At 36.9% G+C, this 21,433-nt stretch overlaps 1 protein-coding gene across 1 annotated transcript in view; it reads right to left on the reverse strand.

The window, feature by feature from the left end:
• The window catches only part of LOC131409237 (transmembrane protease serine 11A-like), a 47,429-nt gene extending 29,222 nt beyond the window's left edge, over positions 1–18,207 (reverse strand). Inside the window, exons 1-3 of the mRNA XM_058546332.1 lie at positions 18,200–18,207; positions 5,304–5,431; positions 3,324–3,442 (exon numbers count right to left, since the gene is read on the reverse strand). Of these exons, the coding sequence (XP_058402315.1) occupies positions 3,324–3,442; positions 5,304–5,431; positions 18,200–18,207 (255 nt within the window). The remainder of the gene's footprint in view (positions 1–3,323; positions 3,443–5,303; positions 5,432–18,199) is intronic.
• Between the last annotated feature and the right edge of the window lie 3,226 nt (positions 18,208–21,433).

Raw genomic sequence — 21,433 nt, forward strand, 5'->3', positions numbered from 1 at the left:
CTCATCTCTCCAAAGATATTGGAAGCAGTTTGAGGAAGCAGATCATGTTTCCTTTTCTGTAAGACTCAGGTGCCAAGAAATGACAAGAGCAGAATAATGATACCATATATTGGGAAGACAAATTCTTTATTTATATTGGAAAAACTGGCTCACTATATGCAGAATAAAACCTGGGTTCCTACCTAACATCACACTTAAAGGTGGACTCCAGATGCATTAAAGACCTAATGTAAAAGGTGAAACTATAAAGTTAATAGGAGAGAATATAGTAAAATATTTTATAACTTGGAGAATGACTTCTTAAAAAGAGTTTTAAAAACATAACCATAAGGCAAAGAAAGTTGATGAATATGATTACTTTAAAATTATGGATTTCTGTTTCATCAAGGACAACATGGTCCAAATTAATAGAAGACAGAATGAATAAATGCAATGTCTACAACCAACAAACTATTTATATCTAGAAAATATAAGGAATCCTGCAAAGCAATACTAATAAAACAAAACAAGTCTAATAGAAAAATAGGCAAAGGATAGGTACAGGCAGTTTATAGAAACGAAAGCCCAAAAGGCTAATAAGTATAAGTAATAATGCAAACTTATTAGTAATTAGAAAAATGCAAATTAAGTCATAAATAAGATGCAACTTAATGCCTATTAGGCTGGCCAAAATTAGAAAGCCAAATAATACCAAGTGTTGGCAAAGACATGAGGACATAGGAATCCTCATGCACTGCAGATGGGAGTGCACACTGATTCAGCCATTTTGAAGAGCAATCCAGCACCAATAAGTCAAATTGGGTATGCACACCCAATGCCCCAGTAATTCTGCTTCCAGAAGAACCTGCATTGGTCCACAGGGGAATAAGTACTAGGCTGTTTGGTGCAGCATTTCTTGGGATGATGAGCAGGAGGTAAAACGTGGTAGATATATACTATGAATCATCATGCAGCAGTTAGTAGTAGTGAATTAGATGTACATTTAGCAACATGAATAGATCTTAAAAAACAGATCTGAGTAAAAAAGGATGAAATAAATCTATGAAAGTATGAACTAAAAAGTGCTGCAATGGACTGAATATTTGTTTCCCCCCAAAATTCATATGTTGACATCCTACCCCCCAATGTGATAGTATTAGGAGTTGGTGTCTTTGGAAGGTGATTAGGTCATGTATGGGGTTAGTGCCCTTATAAAAGAGACCCCAGAGCACTCTTTAGCTCTCTGCTCTCCACCATGTGAAGGTACACCGAGAAGTCTACAGTCTGCAACCTAAAAGAGAGTCTTCACCAGAACCTGACCGTGCTGGTACCCTGGTCTCAGATTTCCAGCCTCCAGAAGTGGGAGAAATAAATTTATGTTGTTTGTAAGCCACTCAGTCTATGATACTTTGTTATAGCAACCCAAACTGACTAAAACAAGTGATTTATAACACAAAGAATAAATTAAAATCGTGTGCACACAAAACAACAAAATACATTTTCGCAAAAATGAGTGTAAAGAAAAGAATACACAGGAAATACAGGTGGTTGCCTGCAGGGGAGGTGAATGGGAGTGTCTTATGAGAATAAAGAAGAATAAATGAATAATGACAACTAGAAGAGGGCCTTGCACACGATCATGATGATAATGTGTCACTACCTCACTCAGCCTTTGCACTTGAGGTTTCTTCACTCCTAGAAATGCATGCTTTACTAATACTTAAAAGTCCACTTTCAAAGACAGTTTCTGTTATAGACGCACTTCTGCATTTCTTTCACTTCCTTTTAAAAGACCTATTGCATTCCTGTCCATTTACGTTCAGTAAAGACAATGCCTTAGTTAGCCTCAAACAACAATACCAACAATGTCAACTATAAAACATAAAGAAAACAGATTTTTGGGGCCAACCCGGTGGCGGAGCAGTTAAGTGTGCACGCTCCGCTTTGGCAGCCTGGGGTTCACAGGTTCAGATCCCGGGCGTGCACCGATGCACCGCTTGGCAAGCCATGCTGTGGCGGTGTCCCATATAAAGTAGAGGAAGATGGGGCATAGATGTTAGCCCAGGACCAATCTTCCTCAGCAAAAAAGAGGAGGATTGGCATCAGATGTTAGCTCAGGGCTGATCTTCCTCACACACACACAAAAAAGAAAACGGATTTTAAACTTTCTCTATAAATTGTAAACATTTCCCATTGTTCAAATAATTTTTATATCTTTTTAACTAAGCAAATTAATTTTTTTTTCCTTGAGGAGGTTATGTGGAGTCACTCAGGGTTAGAGGCATAAAGGAAGTACTGGGTTATGTAACTAGGATTTTCCTGGCATTCTTGAAGAAATGATTACAAATTCTATTTTCTAAGGTGCTCTGAATATAAAAGAATGTAAGTATATATATCAATCTATAAATGTTAATTATTGACTTAGAGCAGATGAGACATCAAAATAGAAAAAGTGTGCATCTTCAATGATTGAAAATATAGATTATAAACTCCATTTCCATCTCCAAATTTATTATTGTAAGTATATTGCAAATGAGTCTGCATGGGGCAAAGATCAGATGGTGATATGGAAAAAGGAAAATTGATTTGAGAAAGAAAGAAATGTCTTGAAAAAAAAAAAGATTCTTGGATAAAACAACTAATGCACCTGTCATTTCCACTCTTTTAAAATAACTCTGTGCTTCTGTATTTCCCTGTCAGAGAAGTTAACGTGAGCTTAGTTTTTGAGAGAGGGTTCACAGGCATCCCTAGCAGAGTTATCACACAACTGAGTTTACTTTTTTCCTTTTGGGGACAGTCCTATATTTTAGTTTTAACAAAATTGTTAGCATTTCACTTAAATATTACACAACAGGTCTGGATATTTTAACTTTATTAGTATATTTGTGAGATAAAATGAACATTTATGATTATCTTTCCTTTTCTCAGATATTTAAAAAATATTTAAAATTTTATGGTCTTAAAAGAAAAGCATGTGATCTTACCAATAACCGCTTCTGGTTAAGCTTTTCCATTTGGGTAATATTGTGTGGAATGGGGGGAGCAATGGGCAAGGATACCTTGGCCTCTGTTCACTCCCCTTTAAAGGAGGTGGTTGAGTTAGAAAGAGTGGTTTATCAGAATCACTGGTTTCTTAGAATGTAGATTCCCTTACTTTCCTATCCCCACCTACCCAGCCCATCAGACACTGATTCAGTGAAGTGGGGCCTAGGAACCTGCAAGATGATTCTGATGCAGAGGTTCTGAAAATCATGTTTTGAGAAATACTGAAGGAAACGATCCACAAAATTCCTTCCACCTGCAATCTCACCCATCTATGATAGAACGAATTTTATCTGACTTACCATATTTTCGCTCATCTCCCGTAAGTCCTTAAGTTGGTATATGCTGTTTTGTCCAGAATTACTATTGATTTGTAGATCTGAAATTTTAAAGGTGCCGTGATAATACTCCATTTTCTGGTCTGTGATGAAAAGGAAAAGCAGGAAATTAAGTAGTTTAGGCATAAATTTCAGGACCTAAGGCTCAACTGTAATGAGACTAATATGAAGTGTTGAATGTATCGCTGGGATTCTTTCTAATTTAGTTTATAAAATATATAATAAAAATAACGATTAACGTTTTATGTTAGTAAAAGTAGCTGGTAGTTATCAAGTGCCTACTATGTGCCAAGCACTGTTCTGGGCACTTGACATATGTTAACTCATTTGATCCTCATGCCGGTTCTCTAAGATTGGTATCACCCCCATTCCACAGATGAGGAAAGTGAGGCACAGAGGTGTTGAGTAACTTGCCCTGTGCTATTAACTAGTAAGTGGCCCTATCCAAGCTTAAACCCAGACAGCGTGGCTCTAGAGGTGGAATGTTTGATTCCCATATTGCCCCTTACTGAGGTAAAATGTATACCACCTTATACTTTACTGGAAGTAGATGTAAATAAACATCCTTGTAAATTGTGATTTGTAATACGAGAGCCAGCACCCTAAGAAAGACGTGGAAAGAAAGGCAGGGAAAAACTATCTGAGGTTGGAGATGAGAACGATGTGTAACAGGGATGAATCAATCAGATTTCTGCTTGGCTATCAGGAAAGGTAAGAAAACAGAGAGCAATGGAGACTCTGAGGAGTCTGATAATCTTGGGAGTACAGCCCTGGGGAGGAAGAAAGCTACAAAGAGTTAAAGATAGAGAATGGAACAGCCACAAAATAACCCCTCTCCTTGGGGAGCCTGGCTCAGGGAGGACACACTGGGTTCCCCAGCCATGGACCTAGGAAAGAAAGTGGGATCTCAGGATGGCATATCTCCTACGTGGGACATCTCTGGACTCTGTAGTGCTTTTTTGGTCCCCTTGATTACTTATCTATATAATCCATATTGTTATCCAACCTTATACTCATATTAAAGGGGCTTTTGTGCAGTCGGATAAACTGACCTGAGAAACTTTTGCCATTGGCATAAACTACAGACGGGGGTGTCATATGGGGCCCAGACTATGTTCTCAAGCCCTTTAAAACTCCTAATAGAGTCTTCACACCCCCGTCAAGTCTGAGGAAGGTGACAACAGATAAGACCATTCAAGTAAGCAGCCTGAGTTGGCTGTTTTGTCACATACATCTGTGTGAGAGTGACAATGCGGAGATTTGTCAAAAAATATAAATGACTTGCGCTGAGTGCAGAGAAAGATGCAATATAAAAAGAATTCTGATGTGCATTTTTTGTGTGAGTATAAATATATCAGGCAATGAAAAAATAAATCCTGAGTATTATTTTGGAAAGAGTAAAATTTTTTCTCTAAAAATAAGTAATAACATTATGTCATACTTATAGTTTACCAATCATTTTGAAATTCATTATTTCATTGGACATGTGCTTTTCTTTTGCCCTAGAAACGTTAGTGGACAGGAAATGATGAGTGAGAAAGCCAATTTTAGTAACTAACTTAATAACATTTATCATAAGTTTTTCATTTGAATATACAATGAATGATTAGAGTTTATTATGATTACTAATAAATTTCAGATAATTACTATTTTTGATCTTTTGTGTAGATTCTCAAAGAATACTAGACTGTGAGCTCCAATGAGATGGGAAATTTGTCTGCTTTGCTTAATGCTGTATCTTGAGTACCCAGAAATGTACTCACATGTAATAGGTATTCAGTAATTATTTGTTGATGAAATGATTGAATAAACAAAAAAAATTCTGAATGTGGACATTTACTGGTTAAATTACAATTTTTTTTGGATGACATTGCATTTACATATATGCAAATAAAGCTTTATGGAAAAATGAAATCAAACAGCGAAATCTATAATTTTACTTACCAGAGACTAAGAAATGAGCCAGAAGACCGATGGCCACTGCTACTACTGTCAGTAATAACACAACAAGAAAGGCGATCATCCATGGTTTCAGGTACCAAATCCTGTTTCGGGTACCAAATCCTACTGCTCTGCAAAAAGGAAAACTCACCAGTTATTCTCACGTTGTAACTGTTAACAGGCTTTTTGAAATGTTCTCCATGGTAAGTGCAAATTGCTTTAGCCTACCTTTCCTAGCATGAAGACGTTAGTCTTCAATTTTGGTCAAGGTCATCTTGGCATGAGAGAAGGTGTTAAAAATATCAGGATCTGGGAATCCATAAATTTGCTCCTGGCTTCTGTTTCTAGAGGCATTTGGTGGCTCTCTGTGGTGGCCAGTCCTGACTTCTTTTAATGTGTGGTCCAAATAGCACATGTGCTTGAAAAAGGACCATTCTTTCTTTACCCAATACTTTTTTAAAAAATCTCTTTTATCTGTCTTTTTAGAGTTTACAAAGTGATTTCAAATCTATTATCTTATTTACTTTTTAACTCTTTATTCTGAAAACTTTCAGACACACAGAAATTTAGAAAGAATAGTATAATAGACAACCTCTGTATTCATCATATCATTTTATCAATTATTGACATTTTTGCTGTATTTGCTTTGTTCATTTATTTGCTGCTATATAATATGAAGTAAGATATCATGAACTTTCACCAAATCATTATTATAAACACTTTTTATGTTGTTATATATATACACTTTTGTATATGTTGGATATTTCCAACTACAATACCATAACACTCCTGAAAAATTAACACTATTTTTCCTATATCTTCTAATGCCCAATCCATCTTCAAATTTCCACTATCGTCCCTATTATATTTACAGACGGTTTGTACAAACCAGGACATAATCAAGGACCACATAGGTCCTTGGTTGTTATGTCTTGTACGTCTCTTAATCTAAGAGTCCTGCTTCCTTTTTAATTTTTAATGACATTGACTTGTTGAAGAGATCAAGCCACTTGTCCTTTAGAATGTCCATCTTCTGGACTTGTCTGAATGCTTTCTTGTGATACCCTTTAACTTGTTTTTCTATCCCTTTCATTTCCTATAAGCTTAAATTTAGATCTAAAGACTTGATTAGATTTTGGTTAAATTCAGTTGGCAAGATTACTTCAAAAGTGATGCTGTATATTTTATATTGCCTTACATCAGAATTAGAGGCGATTTCGACACTTTAGGAGAAAGAAATTAACTCTTTACCTTTCCTCTAGCACCTTATGATAAACAATAGAGCTAATCACATCGTATCAAGTATTTGCATGAATATTAACCTATACCTAACTATAAACTCCACAATGGACTGGACTAATCTTGTTCATCTTTTTATCATTAAGACCTAACAAGGTGCCTAGTACAGAGTAGGAACTTCATAAACCCATGAGAGTCAGGCAGGTATTATACAAACCTTATATATGAAATAACAGAAGCTGAGATAGAGGATACCTGATTTGTTAGAGTCAAGTGGCTTAAAAGGACCCAGGTCATCTAATTCATCTTCTAGTGCTCCTCCTCTACAACTTGCCATTATAGTCAAGCTTTTATAACTTTCGTTAGAATTTATCTTTTCATGTGTGCACTGAAAAGCCAAATTTTGGAGAGGCAGAAGTTATTTTTCATATTTCCTTGATAAGATTTAGTGTAATACTTTGTGCTAAGTAGACTTTTAATAAATATTGATTGATTTACAGTAAGTTTTTCTTTTTACTATAAAAATATTATATATGTAATTTATATATAAATTTTTATATATAAAAATATTTTACATAAAAGATACAAACTATTTGGACCTAAATAGTTAAAAAGATTATACTTTTGGCATAATAATACATTTAGCCAATAAACCTAGTGGAACCTGAGAGACCTGAATTCTGTTGGGTATGGGAAATATCGACAATGTGTGCACTGACTGATTAAAAGGAATCTAGACAACTGGCTGTGGAAAGGCAGCATGTCCTCTGATGGACAAGAGCTAAGGTGCCAGAATATAGCAACAAACAGAAACTCCGTGGGATACAACATCACTTAGCCTCTTAAGTGGTTCAGAAATGAAGAAGAACTTGGAGACTATTGGGTGTAATGTATTTTCTGTATAGTGCATTTTCCAGATGAGAAAACTGAGGCCCAGAGATAATTAAGTGACTTCTCCAATATAATAGAGCTAGCAGTCATTTCAAACTCACGTATTCCAACTTCTAGGACACTATTTTTTCTCAGCGCCAGACTGCCTCTCCTTTGGTTGCATGTTAATTCTTAAATAGATTTATTATTTACGTATTCATCTATTCACTCACTCATTCATTCTTCATTTATTTGACCATTCGTTTTCTCAGAGAATCTTATCAGTATTAAGTCATTGAAAAATACAAAAGTACCAAAGGAGAAAGGCTTGAACTCAAAGAGATTTATGAGCTTAGAAATCTAGCTCCCCATCAGAGCACAGTTCCTCTGAGCAGGTCAAATGGAAAAACTAGACGACAGGAAGATCACGTCCCCACCAGCCCGATGCACACAAACTCACACTAAACTGTGGAACTCAAAGCAGAAGAGCAGTTCAATACCCATTGGCGTACTGCTTCAAGTATGTATGATGCACACTGCTGTGCCAGTCACGTCCACAAATCTCATACAAGGAGTTGTGAGCATCTGGGGGGAAATGGTGATCAACAAACAAGGGTGATAAGTTGTCAGAGTGTTTCTTCTTTTGAGAAAACCTTTGGGGCTATGACAGGTGTACAATGCCAAATTACAAAAGCTGCAGGAGCCAGAGGTTAAAGCTGCAGCTGCTTAATCCTATGTGAATAAACTTTCAACTTAGCATCAACTTTTATGAATATGAACAAGCAATGCATAAAAGCAAACATGCATCATCAACTTCCTGGAGAGGTTCTGCTAGTGATTTGCATAATATTGCTTCAGATTTGACAAGAAATATACTTAGTAACTCCTTTGGAATCTAGCCTGTTTGTAAGTAGAGATGCTGCATTGTGCTCATGCATTTTTTTTCCTGCTTTACCTGCACCCATAAAGCAAACACTGTTGCATTAATTTTCTATTGCTGCATAACAAATTACCACAAATTTAGCATCTTAAAGCAACGCTCATTTATTAGCTCACAGTTATGTATGTGGCCTGGCTCAGGATCTCACAAGGTTGAAATCAAGATGTCAGTAGGGGCTGCTATCTCATCTGATATTTGTGATCCTCTTCTAAGCTCACTTAGGTTTGAGGCAGAGCCCAGTTCCTTGAAGCTGAACTGGGGTCCCTGTTCTCTTGCTGGCTGTATGTCAGAGGCCTGTTTCAGCTCCTAGATGCCATCCACACTCTTTGCCATGTGGCCCCCTCTGTCTTCAAAGCCAGCTATGGAGAATCTCTTACTCATCAAATCTCTCTCACATTCTGAATCTCTCTCTCCAGGTAAAGCCTAGTCCTTTTTAAGGTGTCACCTGATTAGGTTAGGCCCACCAGGAATAATCTCCTCATTTTAAAGTCAACAGATTTGAGACTTCAATCACATCTTCAAAATTCCCTCACAACAGCACCTAGATTAGTATTTGAATAACTGGGAGAAGGAATGTGTACACCAGGGGATGGGAATCTTGGGGGCCATCTTAGAATTTTGTCACAACTGAAAATATTATGACTTTCATAAAAATGGACAGAAATCTATAGCCTTCAAAGAAAGCATGTGAGATTTTAAATCTTCTCTAATTTTTGTGGGGGTGGTGGTGAACTATTTCATTAAAAAGGAATTCTGTGTTAAGCACACAATTAGAAGACTAAGAGATATTTTATTTAAGTAATAATTTGGGGGAATATAAAGTGAACTTTTGGGAATTAAAATGAGAAGAAAGCTAAAAGTAATCCCTGATCCTGACCTAATTGGCATTCTGCATTCCTTCAAGGAAAGGGCAAGTACAGATGATACTTATTCAGAGTAAGGCAACCTATAATCTACCTAAAATCCAATTTACCATATCCATTACACCTTCATTAAGTTTTATTATTTAGTATTTAGAAGGGTGTATCCATGGAATGATTTTTCTGAAGACATTGTCAATGAAAACATGACGATAATTTGAATAATTTTATGACTTTGCTTTCTGCCATCTCACGGACTGAAACATACACACCTTGAAGAATATAGAGCAGTGTAAATTGTTAATGACCAGAGTTGGGATATTCATTTCCTCAGAAACCAAGCTCTAAGCTGATGACTTCTAAACATGTGAGTTCAAAGATGGCTTGATTTAGCAAAACGTTATGGACCCCCAACTCCACGTGGATCTTCCTTTTCCTAGAAAGGCCTTCCCTGAAGGCAGCAACTTTGGCTCACTCTACAGTCAACCACATGCCCTTTTTCATTTTATCGGCTCCAAATCTTTCCTTTTTCAGGATTATTTTTCTTATCATTATACAAATGTAGATATAGGTGATTATTATACAAATGTCAATTTACAGACAGATTATGTTCACATAAATCTTCATAAAGACAGTTTTCTGAAGTTTCAAATATGCTATCTGATTTAAAGAGAAATTATTGGTTAGCTTCCCAGGCCAACCTACAAGTCTACTTAGTTCCTAATGGAACTGAACAAATGTGCTAAATGCACTGAATTCCTGGAAGCCATTTGGTGCAGAAAACGGCTCCTCTTTTCCTACCCAGTGCTCATCCCTGGAGGAAAGTTCTTATAGTACCAAAGTGCCAAACTCTCCTTCCACCAATGAAAATCGTCATTCCCTCTGAGCCACTGAACTCAGTCATTTGTTACATAAGAAGCAACATTTTGTGGTGACCTAATATACTCTGTTACGTGAATATCTGTCTGAGTATACTGTGACTATTTTAGAATGACCATTTAATACTCAAAGTGATAAGAACAAGAGCTACTATTTAGAGGTGCTGACTGTGTAGGAATTATTGATATATTGTCACATTTCATCCTCCAAACACTCTTGTCAGTTGAATTATTTATCTTCATTTTACAGGTGAATAACTTTCTTAATTCATGCAGCCAGTATGCAGAAGACCATTTTTCTCTGTGATGTCCAACTTCCTTTTGAGAGTGATTTGCCTGTTTCAGAACAGGCTTCCTGTTAACCCAAATCAGTAATGTGTGGAATTTCAAGCAGCATAAAAGGCAAGTAAACAGTTTTATGAAGTGAGAATAGAGGTTGTTTCACTGATCAGAAAGGTCACTGATCTTCACTGTGATTAAATCTTGAATTAGCTTTTGCTGTCATGTCTTTTTCCTTTCCACTGGTTTTAAATTCTCACGAACTCTCAAAAAGTTAGGGTTCCCTTCTCTGCTCACAGAGGCCCCCATAATAGCGACAAAGGTCATGTGGATGGGAGGAGGGAAGAAGGGCTGTGAAACAGGTGGGTATGAGGAAAATTAATGATTATAATTGGGGTTGTCTGTAAACTTTGAGGGCTTTTATTTAATTTGACACTTTTTTCCATGCTGCCATGTGTTCCATATATGTTTTATTTCTTGAGATGTTATGTGTACTCATGTCCTCTGACCCCAAAGTGTGCAAGATCTTGAAGACAAGGAATAAGTCAAATACTGCATTGAGGCATTTCTCAAGAAGTATTCCCAGGTAGTAGGGAAAAGGGAGGCTTCCCATATTCAATAGGTTTGGAAAAAATGGGTTAAGTAAAGTTAAATAGGATCCTCACTCCCAGAAGTGCTAGAGCCTTTAATGGTTTCAAATGAGGGTAGATGTGAGCAGCATTTTTGTCTTAGTTTTGTATATATCCTGTTCACTGATACAACCCCAGTGTCTAATACACCACCTGGCTCTTAGCAGATACTTGAGTATTCTTCGTTGAACTGGATTGAAATAAAATTTTTACAAATGTACTTTTTTAAAACTACCATATCTACTAAGATCTCATGGGATTCTGATGTTCTACAGAAGACCGTTTTAAAAACATGGCTCTAGACGTACTTACACCATGGTGGTGCTCCATGGAATGCCTCGTTGTTGGGAGGTTAAAAAAAGAAAAAGAAACAAAGAAAACTTCTGATACTCCTTCTGTATCTAACTCCACATATGGGTGAGGGTGAGGGTGAGGGGTGGGGCAAAGAGAGAGGTACAAAATTGAATAAAATACCACTGTGAGTCCAGACCAAAGAAAATTGTGGAAAACGATGAAGAGATTCAGACTGAGCTGAGTTCAGGGGACTCTGAGAAGAAAAATCAGGACCCCAGAAAAGACAACACTCCACTCCTCACCTATCTAGAGAAATGCCTTAACCCTAGTCCCAGCAATGGAAATTGGACACACTGGCATAAAGGGAGCATAACTGAGAATTTTGAGGCTGGAAGAGGAAAACGTGAACTAGTGGAGATTGAGAACACCTTTCCTGGATTCCCCATGGATGTACTTGATCCCCATGGAGGGATACCCTCATCCCCCGGCACCTCCTGTCAGGGACTAAGTTACTCACTGCTTATCACATCTGGCCTGCTGGGCTGGATTTACTCCAGATTCTTGCAGCCCTGTCTTTCCTATAGCATCTACCCAACCTTAATGAGTGAAATTAATTTCAGATTCTTGTCCCTTCTAAATTGCCTTGTCTTGATTCAGTAAAACGGTCTTCTCTAGCTGTATTCTGAGATATGACTGGCATTTAACTCTGTCTCACCTTCAGGTATCAGCAAAATGTGGAATTTTATTATGCTAGCTTATAGCTGCAAAACGTTTCTTAAATAGTGGTGAACTTTGACTTTGGATTAGGGATAGAGCATATGTTAGTTTAAATTAATGCAACATGATTGAACTGATTTCTAATTGGGAGTGCCACAGCATTAATGATAGGAGCCTACTCTGCGGAACCAGACTACCAGAGTTCAAGTCCTAGCCCTGCCACTTGCTAGCTCTGTAATGTGAGGCAAGGCATTTGACCCTTTTATGTTCTAGTTCCCCCTCTTGTAAAATGGAAATGATATTAATACCTACCTCATAGGATTTATATGAAGATTAAGTGCATTAATTCATGTAAAGTGACCAGCACATACTAAATGCTATATAAATGTGAGCCATTATCACTATTTTTGTTGTTCTCATTATTACTCATTGATAGACATCAGCCATGCTGATAAAATGGTCATTTTAGTATGAGCATATTTATGGTAGGTAATTTTGGTACCAGTAGTATTTTGGGTTTTAGGATCATCTTGGAGTTGCCCTACAGGAGGGAACTTAGATAGGGTATTAGGAAATACCTAGAATATTTTTAATACAATATTAATCAACAAAAAGATGTATTCCACTGTGGCCCAGAGTGACACAATAAAATGGAGATGCTGTTTTACAAGTACAATATTAATAAGGGCATAAGGGATTAAGTAACAAAGCAGAAACTTATTACAAAATGTTCTACCTCACTAGAAAAGATAGCAATCAAATGTTGTCATGTAGTTTGTGTGTTTGGTTTAGTCCTAAAATGTTTTTGGCACAAGGTGTAGTCCCACCTATTAAAGTTTGTAACCTATGTATCAGATTGGAGGTTGAGGCCCGGGCTGGGATGATATGCACCTATGAAAAATGAATTGTTTGTATTCAAATGACTGGGTCAGAGCCTTGTACATCATAAATATGTCCTAACAAATTACCTTTAAGAATTGACCAAATATTACAATATTTCTTATTCCTCCTTTGTCCTTTCATTTGTCCATCTATCTATTCAACTATCCATCCATCCGTCCATCTATCCACCTATTTTTCTTTTCCACAACCTTTTATTGAGTCTCTATTATATTTTAGGCATCATGCTGGGCTTAGGGAGGCAAGGATGAATAAGACATGGTGTCTTCCCGCATGCAACTCATGGTACAACCTATAATGCTTTTGTCTCAATCTGTGCCAGGTGATTGAAAATAATGAAGCATTGTGAACTACTTTTCTGTAAATATTTAAAATAGCACAAATAACAAATTTCCATTAAGGTAACAAAAGCGAGAGTTAAAGATTGTGAAATAATAGGAAAAAAATATATATGTATACGGGTCTCTGCTCCGATTCCTGGCACAGAGCTCCTAAAACCCTTGTAATTTCCCAAGTGATAAGAGCACTAGGAGCATCTATTGTTCTAATATTTGGTATTTGACCCCCTCATGGCATAAGGCTCCTAAATCCCTTGGAATTTTCTGGGCGATAGGGGTATCTTTTGTTCTAATGAGGTAACTCTTGGGGGGCTCCTGAATAGCTTTAGGATGCAAGCTAGTCATCAGAAAGACCAAGCCATGATGAGAAGCTTGGAATTTTCAGCTCCATCTCCCTTCCTCTAGGAAGGGGAGAGGGGCTGGAGATTGAGTTAATAATCGATCATGCCTATATGATGAAGCCTCCATAAAAATCTCAATAGTATAGGGTTTGAGGAGCTTCTGGGTTGGTTTACACAGCTATGTGTTGGGAGGGTGGCACACCCCAACTCTATGAGGACAGAATCTCCTACACTTGAGACCTTTCTTGACCTCTGTATGTTATCTCTTTATCTGGTTATTCATTAATATTGTTTAATATCTTTTGTAATAAACTGGTAATCTAGAAGGTAAACTGTTTTCCTGAGTTCTGTGAGCTGCTCTAGGAAATTAATCGAACCAGAGGATGGGATTGTGGGAACCTCTGATTTATAGCCAGTCAGTCAGAAGCACGGGTAACAACCTGGACTTGCAATTGGCATCTGAAGTGGGAGCCGGGGCAGTCTTGTGGGACTGAGCCCTTAACCTATAGGGTCTGTGCTAACTCCAGTTAGTGCCAGAAGTGAATTGATATAGGACACCCGGCTGGTATTGGAGAATTGCTTGAGGAAAATCCCACACAGCTGGTGTCAGAAGTGTTGTGAGTGTGGCAGTCATGTGGTAGTAAAGGAAAACACAGAGAGTTTTTCCGAGGCAAAGATTTAAAAAAAAATTTCTTTACGTGTTCACCTGCCTGCACAGATCTCCAGGCATCCTGGTGTTGCAGATAAGCCCTACGTTTTAGGCTCAGAAGACTTTGACGTCAGTCTCTGCTTGTAACTCTTTTACATGTATTTTGAGAAGTTTATGAAACTTCCCTGAATTCAGTTTTCCCGCCTGTAAACTGGTGATAATCAATATTAACCAGAGATGTGAAGCAATGATGTAAGAAAATGGAAGACTCGAGCACATATCAAATTCCTACTCTAGGTCAGGAGTTTTCATACAAGTTATCTCATACGATGGTTGCCACGGCTTGGTGGGGTAGGCCGTATCATCTGCATTTCACTAATGAGGAGAGCAGCACAGGTTACAGAGCTAGGGAAAGGGAAGTCCTTTTCTGTCTGACTTCAAGGCTATCTGTCCCATTCATAACCAGGCCACTCTGATAAGGAATGTGAAAGCCTTTAATAATATACTATTCAAATGTTGCTTACATTATTTTTGTATCCCCAGTGGATCAATTTCTTGTCATTGCCCAAGATGTTTCAGAGGAACAACTATAAATGTATTGGGGGTAGGATGGGTGTATAGCTTGAATGTAAAGCTCAATAACTCTATGATCTGGGGCAATTTTCTTTTTCTGTAAAATGAAGTAATAGCTAATTCATATGAGGATTGTAAAGAATAAATGAGATAATGTATGGAAAATGATCCATATTTTTTAAATAGATAATAAATGGTAGATGTTATTATAATAATTACAAATAAACTACCACTACTCTGGATTCATATACTTATCTGAACTTAAATTCCTATCATCTTGGTTTCCAAGTATTTTACATACATATCCACCAGCCTCCCTATTTTATCTACAAACATATTATTTTCTACATGCCAGACAATTGGAAGAGAGGGAAAACAAAACGAAGAGTTGGAAGCTATAAACTAGCCTTAAATCTCAATGATATGAACACATTTTAATTCATTGACTATAGATAAAGCCTTACTGAGTGACTAGCACTATGACTCTTTTACTCAAAGTTTAAATTAAAATACAAAAAGCTGTTTTCTCTTGAAAATTATCAAAAAGAAGGAAAAGCAGAATATCTTAAAAGTTAAGCTCTGACTCTAGACTGCTTCAAATCCCAACTCTTCTACTCATTAGCCTGTGATGTAGGGCTAGTTACTCTTTTATCTATAAAATGGAGATAATAATAGTACCTAAACATAGAATTGTTGTGAGAATTAAATGAACTAATATAATGTAGCACATATATGGCACATAGTAAACACTATGAGTTCACTGAAAACTGACAGAACAGTAAAATTTAATTGATAATTTATACAAAGTTTAGTGATCAGTAAGTTGGAGATGTTACTTTGCTATTTTAACTCTGAAGATATACATATATATATATATTTTTTGTGTGTGTGTGTGAGGAAGATCAGCCCAGTGCTAACATCTGCCAATCCTCCTCTCTCTTTTTTTTTTTTTTTTCCTGAGGATGACTGGCACTGGGCTAACATCCATGCCCATCTTCCTCCACTTTATATGGGACGCTGCCACAGCATGGCTTGCCAAGTGGTACGTTGGTGCGTGCCCGGGATCTGAACCAGCGAAGCCCAGGCTGCCGCAGTGGAGCGCTGGCACTTAACCGCTTGCACCATCAGGCTGGCCCCTGAAGATATATTTTTTGAACATATTAGAGAATGGACTTGGCAAATTAACAAGTTGATTGAAATTAGTATTCAAAATAAAATTGAAATGTAAAACATGAATGCTTGCAAAGACTTGCCTAGGATTATATTTTTCTCTAAAGGATGATAATGGAGAGAAGGAATCTAATTTTTGCATTTATAATAAGCTATAGGAAGAGAGAGATGCCAGACTTCTGGGAATAGGATGACAATCTCAGATGAAGTCATTTGATATTTTATCTTTTATGAGATAAATAGTTGAGATTTTATGTGAGTGAATTACCCAATTAATAAATTTATAGGAGTATGGATATTGCAAATGCAAATGGATAGTCACAGCAAAGTCAGAACACTAAAGACTATCTCAGAAATGTAGAGAAGAGGGTCACAAAACCCACAGAGAAGACATCCAAGGTTCAATATAGCAGAAACAGCAAGGATATGAATCATATGTATTTTGACAAGGCTTCCACATTGTTTTTCTTGTTAATAGAGAAGTAAGAATGATGAGCATGACTGTAGAACACATTTTAGAATTAGCATAGGTGAGACATAGGGTGTTACAGTAATTATTAAACGTTTGCTTTGCCTCAATCCTCAAGCCTGCCTGTTAGTGTGACATGCCATCTTCTACAAATCCTCCAAATCCTGAATTAGGGTTCCATGAATTTATCTTAAAGAAACTATAAACATTCAGTGTTTCCCACTGTCCCCTTTCTTTACCAACAAGTGTCATGGATGTCCTGAACAACAGCACTGACCCGAATATTACTCCTATAATTTACTTTCCTTAAATTGAAAACATTCCTGTAAACACATAAATATTCATTAGAAAAGAGGACTTTTGGTGTCTATAATCATGAGACTTGATATATTAAAGAGGATAATTTTGGAACTGTGAAATATGGAAAGTTGGAACTACTGCTTTACAATGTCATGATTTCCATAAATTTAGAATATGCATTTTTAAATTCAATGAATTTTAATCAATAAGCCAAACATTAATGCTAAATATTTACATTTGTTTGCTCATTCATTCGTCCAACAAACATCTATGAGGTGCTGATGATGTGTGAAGCTTGGTAGACCCTGTCTAAGGATCTCAGAGACCCTTTGACAATTACTATGTGCTCAGTAAAGGACTGATACATACGTGTATTTTATTAGTGGAGAAGGAAGCCCAGTGAAGTTCACTAACTTAGTGGCTGATCTAGTGTCAAATTCTCATCTCTGAAATTCCCAAGGTGGAATCCTTGCCTTCTAGAGAGGCTACAAGAGCCCAGGAAGACTGGACTTAAGGAGTTGTGGACGGCAGCTCTCTGATTCTGGCATCACACAGCTCTGCAGACTTGGAGAAGCCCTGGAACTTCTGTTTCCCTCAGATTCCTCACTTTAAAATGGGAGTTAAAGATTCCCGTTCTACTTATCTCACAAGGGTGTCCTGACTATTAAATGAAATAACATATGTAAAAATGCTTTGAAAATGGCATGAATCTAAGCAATCGTGAAGTATTATTGTCATCATGGACGTTTAAAATCACTATTTTAATTGTATATAAAGTTATACCAAGGAATCTTAGTTTTTCCTTTCCTTTGCAAGTAGCAAACCCCATTTTGAAAAAAAAAAACTTGAAATAATTCATATTTTTCTTTTTTCTTTAATATTTAATAGGGAAATTTTTAGAGAGCAGACATATTTTCTCCAATCTGGATCTCCTGTTTCCTTTCTCCTCCCCTCAAGGAGTCTTGAGATTTCCATGATGAAGGCAAGTGTTTCTGCAGCTATTGACCTCCCAATCTGTATTAGTTCCCAGGGACTGACTATAAGGGACACGAGAAATCAGATAAAGGGAAAGTGCTATGGAAGCTAAATGTAGTCAGATTGCTGAAAGGAGGCTTTTCTTAAAACAAATAAACTCCTTTCCCTCCTCCCATACCTCTCACATCTGAATCGATTAGGACACAATATAATATAGGTTTTCATTAACTTCTAAAATCCCAACTATTGAATTTAGCAACATGAAATAATGCTAATAATGATTTTTATCACAAAAATATTGATTTCATACAGAAATTAATTAATCCGGCTGCTATACTAATTCCAGAAATCTCACAAGATCCAATGCAGATTGAGTCCATTGGGGACACCTCACAGGCTGTCCTCTGACATGCTGGGAATCTAGGCACTGACAGACAGTAGCGCAAACAAGCCATTTACAAAACAAAACCGAACTTACCGATACATCGTCTGCGGAGGAAGAATGTGATCTTGGAGGTCTGCACCCGCTGAACTCGACTTTCTAATCAACTATATGACATCTCTAGAGATATTAGAGGTCTACAGCTAGAAGAAATAAGGAAACAAATTACAAGTAGTTGAAATGAAACTAGTTCGACAAGTCTGAACAGAGATGCCTCAACCCATAGAATAGCTTGAAGAGAATAGCTCAGAGACAGCATAGTCCCAACAAGAAAGCAATATTTTTTTTTGGTATAGACTAATTTTGTTAAGGGAGAAGAAACTGGTTGCAGGGATTTGAATGAGAAATAGCTTAGGAATGCACTAGAATTAAGAGGTTAAAGAAGATTATTGGCAGGTGTAAAAATATATTAAAGAAAACTTCACATGAAATCTCTCAGTAAAAAAATCAGATATTCCTAAAACCTAGATTCATAATATAACTCAAAAAATACTCCTTAAATTTTTGTTGAACAACAGCTATCTCCATGTATCACAGGGGTATAATGAATTTATTAGTACATAATCATTTTTCTTTTAAAAAATACCTACTTCTAAGAGTACATACAAATAAATTCATATCAAACTAGAATAGCTACAGGCTAACAGAAAGCAATATGGCGTAGTGAACAAAAAACATACAACTTTGAAACAAATAAAACTGGAACTAAATTTCTGTCTTTCACTAACTACAGCTTTGAGTCAATTCTTAACTTCCTAAATGTAATTTTCCTTCTCTGAGAATAATAATGTATGTGTATGTGTATGTTAAATGAGATTACTTCAAAGGCACTATGCTGAGTAAAAGAAGTCAGACCCAAAAGGCTACCAACTGCATGATTCCATAAATATGACATTCTAGAAAAGGAAAAGCTTATAAGGACTAAAATACATCTGAGTTACGAGTCTGGTGGTGGCAGAGAAGTGTTCTCCACAAGGGAGTTTTGGGGATGATGAAAATATTCTATATTTTGTGGTGGTGGTTATAAGGCTGTATGTGGTTATCAAAACTCATAGAACTATTCACTAGAAAGGGTGAATTTTACTGAATGTAAATTATGCCTCAGTACAAATATACAATCAAAAAAGAAAAATAATTAAACAATAAATTATAATAATTGCAAATAAACTACTTATCAAAGGCCAGACATTGCAATTAATGCTGTACATGCACCATTTTAATACTTCACACCTGCGCCTTGAGGTAGAAGTTAACCCCATTTTACAGAAATGGAAACTGAGGCTCACAAATGTTAAATAATTTGCCTAATTTCACATCTGAAAGTAGTAGGGATGGTATTTTCTCCCTAGGTGTCTGTGGCTCCAAAAGCCCTGATCTTTATCAGTTAGATCTACTATATGAATGGTTCTTGATACAAAGCTGGCCCTCAAAAAACAGTTTTATTTTTTCCCCATCACTAGCTGATTACTAAAGTTGGAAGTGGGGAGTAGCAGTCTTTGGCTGCTATTCTAGTCTGTCTTTTACATTGTACCACCTCAAACAGCCACAATGTTCCAACGTCATATCCCTAATGAGATGGGAACAAAGATGTAAACTATTGTGATTGTCAACAATCTCAGTTTTAATATAAATGAAATGATTTTTTGTTTCACTTTAGGCATTTACTTGAGTAGATCTCAATAATTTACTGTATCAAAAAATTGCATATAGTTGTTCATGCCCAAACCTATCCTTTTTTTGTTTTTTTTTTTTTTTTTGGAGAGGAAGATTGGCCCTGAGCTAACATCTGTTGCCTATCTTCCTCTTTTTGCTTGAGGAAGAGTGGCCCTGAGCTAACATCTGTGCCAGTCTTCCTTCATTTTTTTCCCTGTATGTGGGATGCCACCACAGCATGGCTTGATGTGCAGCGTGTACATCCATGCCCGGGATCTGAACCCGTGAACCCTGGGCCGCCGAAGCGGAGCGTGTGAACTTAAACACTATGCCACCAGGCTGGCCCCAAATCTGTTAAAGTTGGAATTTCTCCCAGAAAATACTTTTAAGTACGAAAACAATATTTTTCAATATAATTTAAATTGGCATGCTACTGCTTTGCTATTGCCTCATATTAATACACTATTATAATGAAAACTATTATAGTGCAAAAGGGTTATATCATGAGGCAATAGCAATATACCTTCCTTGAGTGAGATGTAAGATATTTCTCTGAATTATGTTTCTCTTCAACTGATAGTTTTGTCCTCTTTCTGCTAAGGGGAAGTTACAAAACTCACACCAGATGACAAACCAATGTTGTCATGTTGTAAATGAACAGGTGGAAAGCATCACATAGCTTAAGAGTCATTGCACTTAGAAGCTCAGACTCTATTGTGTTATGGTTCTTGCAGAGAAGCCTAATAAGTTAAACATCATGACATTCAATAATTTATTAAATAGATATTTGCTCAGTTCCTATGATGTGTTAGGGTATATTTTAGGTACTTGGAGATTAAAGCAGTTAAAAAAAGGCAATCATTAAAATCACTGCTGTACATATACTGTCAACTCCTTTACTTCTCTCTCACTTGATACTTTCTTGGTGAAAAGATAACTTTGGATAAAGCTAAGTTTCCATGATTCTTCACCTGCATCCTTGGGCAGATAAACAGGCTTGTAAAAACACAGAAACTGATTAATCTCATTTTAAATTCCTGTCCAGGATCCTAAAATGGGCTCCTAATGCTGCCGGTGGTAATTTTTTATGTTTCTAGGCCATTCACCTTCTCACACTCCTGGACAATAATTTCTCACCTCCTCTCTCTCCTCAAACCCCTTCACTTACTCTTCCATTGTCACTCTTGGCTGATGACCTTGCTTCTGGCATCACTGTATTAGGTTCCTGAGGCTGCTGTAACAAGTTATCGCAAACCTGGTGGCTGAAAACACGGAAATTTCATCTTTCACAGTTCAGAAGACCAGAAGTCTGAAATTCAGGTGTCAGCAGGGCTACACCTCCTCCAAATGCTCTAGGCAGAATTCTTCCTTGCCTCTTCTAGTTCTGGTGGCTCCCGGAGTTCCTTGGCTTGTATCTGAAAACTCCAGTCTCTGCCTCATCTTGACATGGCCGTCTTTTCTGTTCTTTCTGTGATCCTCCCTTTTCTACTTCTCTCTCTCTTTTTAAATTGTGATAAAATATACATAGCATGAAACTTACCATTTAACCATTTCTAAATGTACAGTTCTTTGGCATTAAGTACATTCACATTGTTCTGCAACCATCACCATCATCCA

Source organism: Diceros bicornis, chromosome 8 (genome assembly GCF_020826845.1).
Source record: "Diceros bicornis minor isolate mBicDic1 chromosome 8, mDicBic1.mat.cur, whole genome shotgun sequence".
Taxonomy (NCBI): Eukaryota; Metazoa; Chordata; class Mammalia; order Perissodactyla; family Rhinocerotidae; genus Diceros; species Diceros bicornis.